Genomic DNA, 7,286 nt, shown 5'->3' on the forward strand with positions numbered 1-7,286 from the left:
GAGAGATCATGAAAAGTTTCCCAAATATCTTTGTTTGTTTGGCACAACTCGCTCCAAAAATATTGGTATCGGTTGATATCTATATCAGAAAATAAGAGTTCAACAAAATCTGTGTATTGGATATTGGTAAAAAAAAACATGCCTTTAGCAAACTGTTCAGTCTGTTGTGTAGACAGAAAGCCCACATTAGTTATGATTTGTAAATGATTAGTAAAAAGACTGATAACAGACCAAATCTGAATGGGGCGGTAAAAATGTTCAATCAGTGTAAAAGAGGAGGAATACGTTTATCATTATTTTAATTTTTATACTTCTTAATTCAATTCAGGGTCACAGGGAAGCTGGAGTTTAATACAGCAATAATCAGGTGAGATAATGCCAGACAGGTTAGCGGTCCATCGCAGGAGGAAAACTTTTATTTGTTTATTAATTTCACTTTTCATTCATGATATGAAGACTTGCTTTTTTCTTTTACTTTCAAAATAATAAGTTTGCTTTAATAGCACAGCCTTCTTATGCCTACGTGACAAAAGGTTCAACCTCTACATGAAGCTTCAGTGGGTGGAAAATTAAAACAGACATAATTTCATCATTCCTTTAACAGTACAACACCAGGTGGAAATTCTGTAGAAATAAGACCCATTTAATAACCTTTTATAGGCATGTGTTGTCTCTGGCTGAATGTGTTATATTTGAACTGGGCCTGGCTTTGTTTTTTGCTCTTCAATGAGTCTATGTATTGAATTATAGTAAATAAATTGAAAAAACCCTGAAGGCTCTTATTGGTTGTCTTTACCGGCTGTGTTTAATGAATAAGAAGTTTCAATCTACCATTAGCATTCTTTATATGTTTTTGTACTTTTGCAGCAAAGATTTTTACATTTTGAGCATATTTTAATCTCCTTATCTGAAACTGTACTTGATGAACAGTGATTCTTTGTGCTTACATTGTGTTGTTACACCCATGTAAGCAAATCGTGTATTAAGAGGATTGTCTGTAAGTACTTACAACTCTGTGTTGTCTGGGCTGAAACAACGCTGTGAGCTCATCGGGGCATTCTGCTATCAGGTGTGGGGATCTGTGGACATGATTTGAATTTCCAACACACACCAGGACCATTTCTAGCTGCTACCTGATGCTATTTTATCTTTTCCCACATTTCTGTCACTACTCACTAGTAAAAACAAAGAAAATCCCTCAGTCTCTCAAGTTGTCACACATGTTTCACTTGAGGTTCGACATAACTTGACAGCAGTATAAGTATAGCAGCTCACTTCTCCGATGGCAAATATGGTACTTGTCTCATCTATAATGGGACATCCCCATCTGACTTTCCAAGTCAGAAATAACTGTGTGTTAACTTGTAACATTTGACTGCCTTTATCTATTCACTTCCTTAACACACACACACAAACAATTTCAAATAGGAAGTTCTCTATACACTTATTTCCATATTTGCTCTGAACTATTACACATCAAATAAAACATATCCTGTTTTTAAATCCTGTTCTCCTTCGTCAGCATCGTACACACCATCATAAACCAGGACTCTCACTTTCTAACTTGTTGACTCTGTAGTGCTAAAGCTTCACAAACAGACCGCTGTTTACTTTTGCTGCTGCTTCTGCTAGTGTAACAAATGGTCAGGGCAAACGGCTATGAGCTGGCTGCAAACACTAACTGTGGCCAGATGCTGCAAAAATGTGCATTCCAGCTTGAGAGCGAATGAGAGTTCATCTGTGTGTTTTTACATTGTGTTCCCCTCCAAACAGTCTGTCTCTGTTCACTTTAGAGGTTATATTGAAGTTGGATGTCCTCAGTCAGCAGACAAGTCTTAAAGGCTGCAAACTATATCGTGCTTTATTGATTTATAATTCTCATTACAGGTTTTTCATTCAAAATAAGTGTTGAAGTGAGTGTCTCGCTCTGACCAAATGTGTTGTTGCCAAAACTTCTAAAATATATGCCACCACATTCTGCTGTTTAATTGTACAGCTTTAAACAAACAAAATGAAAAATGAAACCCCAGGAAAAACAGTTGAAACAGCAACGTGTTGTTTCTGTGTTTTTATGATAATCATGCTGTATGTCCACCAGAAACTGAGATCGGTTTTACAAAAATTATGCGATAAGTTTTACAATAAATTTATCATAAATGTATTCAGAAAGTGGAATCTGACAGTTTGGCACAGTTCCTGAGTGTGACAGTCCTCTACAGGAAGAACGAAATGAACATTTCAGGGAAAATCATTAGAGTGGTAAAGCTTGTTTTGTTTGTCTGAATGGCATACTTTAGAAATCAGAAAAGAATGAGGAAACCATTTCAGCCAAGGAGGAAATAACCCTAACCAATAGAGTTCACATGTCTTGCATATGGGAAAAACTATTCTTATTCTTATTTAATCTTTGCTTTTAGTTTGAAAAATATTCTTAGCCTCCAAAGCCTGCTTGTGTAGCTTGTTTTTACTAGATGGAGGAGATGAAATTTCAGACACTGATGGAAAAGAAACATTATTTTGATTCAGGTAAGTTGCCAGTAAGATGAAATGTGAAATTAGTCTGGGTAAACCCTGATGCAACTCCCACAAGAGCCGTGAAACTGAAACACCTACATGAGAATAACAGCGACTTTAAGGGTTTTTTTTCTTAAAAATCAGACGCAAAATTTCATCAGCTACGTGACCAACGTTTTGATGCGTCAGAGCTGGCGAGAGCCAATGAGCTGTCTCCACGACCGTTGAAAAGGTCGCAGTTACAACCCACTTTTCAAGCAGTCGAGAAGAGACGTGGATCGGGTTTACAGGGAAACCTCCTGGTTTCTACTGAATTTATCACGCACACCCGCTTATTTCTGATTTCTACATAGCGCCAGCGGGATATTCTAACATGGTGGTGGTAGCAGCAGGGACCGGTGGAGCCCACAAAGTGCTCCTGATATCCGGGAAGCAGTCCGGCTCATCGAGCGGCTCACAGACGGCCTTCAGCCGGCCCATCTCTGTCGTTTTACCGGCCACGGCCAACCAGGTGTCGTCGGACTCGGACTCCAACACATCCGTGGGGCCACCGGTGCGAAAACGACAGAGGCTGACACACTTGAGTCCGGAGGAAAAAGCACTTCGCAGGTTGGTGTAACATAAATATGTCGTTTCTAAATGTTTATGATAGTAAGAGCCCTTTAAAAAGCGCAAACGCGGCCATTGTTCCTGGCATTTCTGCGCAGACACGCCCAAACATTTCCATCATTTTAGCGGAATGACTGTAAACTGGTTTTACAAGTGATTTGCAATTTTTATCATTGCATCACTTAGCAGTGTAACTGGCTTAAACAAGCTGTGAAAAGGTAATTATAAGGCAGATAAACTGCTGTGATTATCTGGTCGCCTCCGTACTTTGGATGAGCTTATCAGACTATCAGAGATCTGGATCGGCCTGGGTCTGTTCCCACAGAGACCCACTGGTCCACAAGGTCTCCCAGTCTGCCTGCCTGCGTGGCAGGAACATGGCCGATGATTGCGCAGTACTATGAGCTGGAGTCATGTCTTCAGCTTAGTCAGCATCATGGAAATTGCGTTAATTCACTTGTGATACGCTTTTTTCCCGATTTGATTAGATTCCGATTGTTTTTGGGTGCCAATTTGATTTAAATTGAAATTCTCACAATTCCTCGATCAATGCTTTTTTTCCTTTGAAAACAAAATGAATGTGTAAAACTTGGTTTCCTCGTCATTTTTCTTGATTTCAATGAAGAAAAACGCAGTAGCCAGATCATCATTCCGCTACTTTAATGCCCAAGAAGACAAGTTAAAGGATCAATAAAAATGACACATTTTTATAATGGACTATTTAGTTGGGGGGGAAAAAATCTATTAAAATTGTGAAGCAAAAAAATCCCGACTTTCGACTTTCCCACCCCTATAATTCAGTGTTTCTGCCTTCAACTCATTTTTTTTTTCCCCCCCAGGAAACTCAAGAACAGAGTGGCAGCTCAGACAGCCAGAGACAGGAAAAAGGCCAAGATGGGGGAACTGGAACAACAAGTCGTTGAGTTGGAGCTGGAGGTATAAGGTCATGTGGTTTCTATACAAGGCCTCTATTTTAAATGTCGGACCCCTAAATTCCCCAGTATTGCCTGTAAGGTTTTATGCACCGTTTGGGGACACCGTTTGGGGGTACTTCAAGGCATTCCTGGGGGTACATGAAATTTTTTTTGAAAAATGTTTTCTTAAACCTCATAAAAGATTACAAATGTAATATCATATAAATATTATATTCCAATAAATGTAAGTGTACATTCATTAACTGAATTTAGATTTACATTTCATTCCTTCCAAAATCCCACTTTCCGATGTGAATTGAACCCCACTGTCGCCTTGACAAGAAAACAATGGAGTCCTGGTTGAAGCGTATAGTAGAGATGTGCAAAACGCACTGTTTAAAAGGCCAAACATGAATGATAAAATGCTGTATTTTATTTTTTTTTTTCCCTGAACCAAAAGTACTTTGCACGGGTTAGGGGGTACTTGGCTGAAAAAAAACATTTTGTATGGGGTACTGTGTTGCAAAAACGTCAAACTGCTGCTCTAGGAGATCAGCTGATGACATTAAAAGCTCTGCAGATTCTTAATTTTCTAGCAGTTTCACATCTAATTTCTCAGACATCCCTTATTATTGCTCAAACTGTTGCAAGTTTCACCTACATTTTTTCTTTTTATTCTGTACAGAATCAGAAACTACACATTGAGAACAGGCTGCTTCGGGAAAAAACAACTGGTCTGCTGACAGAAAATGAGGAACTGAGACAGAGACTTGGGTTGGACACCCTCGACTCTAAAACAAAGGTAGGATGCTGATAATTTTGGATGGCATTGGATTTCAGATTTAATTTTTTTTTCTTTTGCAAACTTGACTGACTCTTGTTTTAAACTTCAGGTTCAGACTATGATGTCCACCGGGACCGACGCAGGTTTGGGGATCGGGTCTTCTGAGTCCGCAGTACTCAGGCTACGTGTGCCTCCGCAGCAGGTGCAGGCCCAGCACTCCCTAAATCTGAAGACTTCTCAGTGGATACAGATAGTCTTGCTTCTACAGACAATGAGGTAAGTCAGAAGATTGTTTCCAAGAAGGCTTTGCAGTAATACTAGCTGTGGGTCAAAGGTTACTAGGCTAATCTTGCATCCCCTTCTCCGCCCTTTGCCTCTTTAGTCTGATTTGCTACTGGGCTATCTGGACATCCTTGACCCAGAGCTGTTCCTCAAATCTTGTGAAGAATCGTGTCAGGAGCCGCAGGTGCTGCTGGTCGGAGGGTCCGACTCAGTACTTGCCGCCACACCTGCACCTCTGGGGGCCTCATCAGTTAAGCTGGAGACCCTTAATGAACTGATTCACTTCGACCACATCTACACCAAGCCCGTGGAGGAGGTGAGCAACGGGCAAAGCAGCGACTTGGAGAGCGGCACGGATGAGAAGATCAACGAGGCGGCTTACCGCGTTGCCGAGGTGGTGGTCGAGGAGGAGACGGTCTGCATTAAAGACGAACCAGAGGAAGTGGTCATCGCCAGTTTAACCAGTCAGGTGGATGACTTTTTCTCTGGCGCCTCCTCCCCCGCCCTTGGCAGCCTCGAAAAGGAAGCCTGCCTGGTGGACGCCTACAGCGACTCTGGATACGAAGGGTCTCCTTCCCCTTTCAGCGACATGTCCTCTCCTCTGTGTTCTGAGAGTGCTTGGGAGGACATGTTTGCTAATGAACTCTTTCCCCAGCTTATCAGTGTCTGAATCCAAATCCTCGACCCACAAAACTTATATTAACATGCATACTGTATATACACATAAAAGCTAATGTGTAGCTTTACCAACAGATGAACATCCAAAGCTTTATTTAAACTGGTTCACATATAGGGTGAGTCCGAAATCTGCTTGTATGGTGGCAGGTCTGGACCACTGCTGATGAATTGATGGAGTTTATGGTGAAATTTTGGTCTAACTTTAGAGGATCTAAGATTGCCAACAAATCTTTCACTCGCTATTTTGAATGAAATGTGGGTGGATTCCAGTATTTTTTTTTTTTTTTTTTTAGGGTTAATGGGGACCCATCTAAATTACACTTTATTTATTTGTGTATCTTCAGAGTTGTAAGTGGACATGTAAAAATGTTTCTTCTCATTTTTGACTGCTCTCCTAGTGTAATATCCGCATTAAATTTTTTTTTTGCAATGCATTTGGTCTGACTTTACATGTGTAGAGGTGGCTGATTCGCAGACTGGTTTCTGAACTGGCTGACTGGAAACAAGTCATTGGGTGCATTTGTCGTGTCAACAGGTGTGTATATTGTAAGGTTACTGGAGTTTTAAAGAGATGGAGGTTTTTTTTTCTTAAACTGATTTTTATTTGCTTCCTTGCAGCATGTCACTGCCTTTAACCCTCTCATCCATCCAAAAGTAAATTCACTCGGCATGCTAACAATTTTTTAGAATGACTATTTAAGCTAAAACTGAAATTCCTACAAATCCTTTTTTAGTAAACTGAAGTTAAAACTTCAGTTTAACAGAAGTGCATGTCTGACCGGTTTCACTTCTGTTATATCTAGCCTAACTTGTCAAGTGTGTGTCTGGACAGCGTTTGCACTTTCTATTGCTTGTACAGCACAACCGGCTTTTCTGGGAAGGAGGACCTCATGCATTACATAACACTCCTAATGCTTCTGGGAATTTCCTGGCAGTTTTAACTTGAGACGGGCTTACCAACAAAAATAGGACGTAGGGTATTGTTTGCTGTTCCGGCCTGGTAAGAATGGGCAGAAGAAGCCTTTCCTTTTAGGCCTTTCTTCAAATCATAATGAAGTGTCACTCTGTGTGAAGGAGACAGTTCCTGAGACCCACCCACTGGGGAATAATAAATTTAAAAAAAAAAAAAAAAAAAAAAAGCCCCTGGAAAGCCTGTTATATGAGCTGATTAGATCCAGTTCTCTGATCATAAACACTCGTGACTGATTCTAAATCAGCAGGTCCTGCCAGCTTCTCTTAGTTTTACTGGTTGCCTAATATGTCTGTTTCACAACAGTTCCTTTGGATTTGGTCAGAACCACAGCAAAATAACCTTAAAGTCATCAACTCAGCTCTTTCGTTGTAAGTCAACCTTATTCTGAGTCTGGTAGATTGAAGTAAACCACAGCTGCCTTTGACGTAGCTGTGCCTCAGCTACTCCGAAAGAGTGCGGTGACAAATTCAGTTTCCTGTCTCCTACGTGCAACCGCAGCAAAGGTTAAATCAGTCTTCCAGCTGCTGAGCTG

General features: G+C 40.7%; 1 protein-coding gene across 1 annotated transcript; it reads left to right on the forward strand.

Moving 5' to 3' along the window:
* Positions 1 to 2,780: 2,780 nt before the first annotated feature.
* Positions 2,781 to 6,209, forward strand: xbp1 (X-box binding protein 1). Its single transcript, XM_079252034.1, is given in 6 exon segments — positions 2,781 to 3,123; positions 3,963 to 4,059; positions 4,723 to 4,839; positions 4,931 to 5,097; positions 5,204 to 5,347; positions 5,350 to 6,209. Coding segments are annotated over 6 exon segments (1,185 nt in total). The 5' UTR covers positions 2,781 to 2,887; the 3' UTR covers positions 5,774 to 6,209.
* The last annotated feature ends 1,077 nt before the right edge of the window (positions 6,210 to 7,286 follow it).

This window comes from Telmatherina bonti (assembly GCF_933228915.1).
Source record: "Telmatherina bonti genome assembly, chromosome: 13".
In the NCBI taxonomy this organism is placed as follows: Eukaryota; Metazoa; Chordata; class Actinopteri; order Atheriniformes; family Telmatherinidae; genus Telmatherina; species Telmatherina bonti.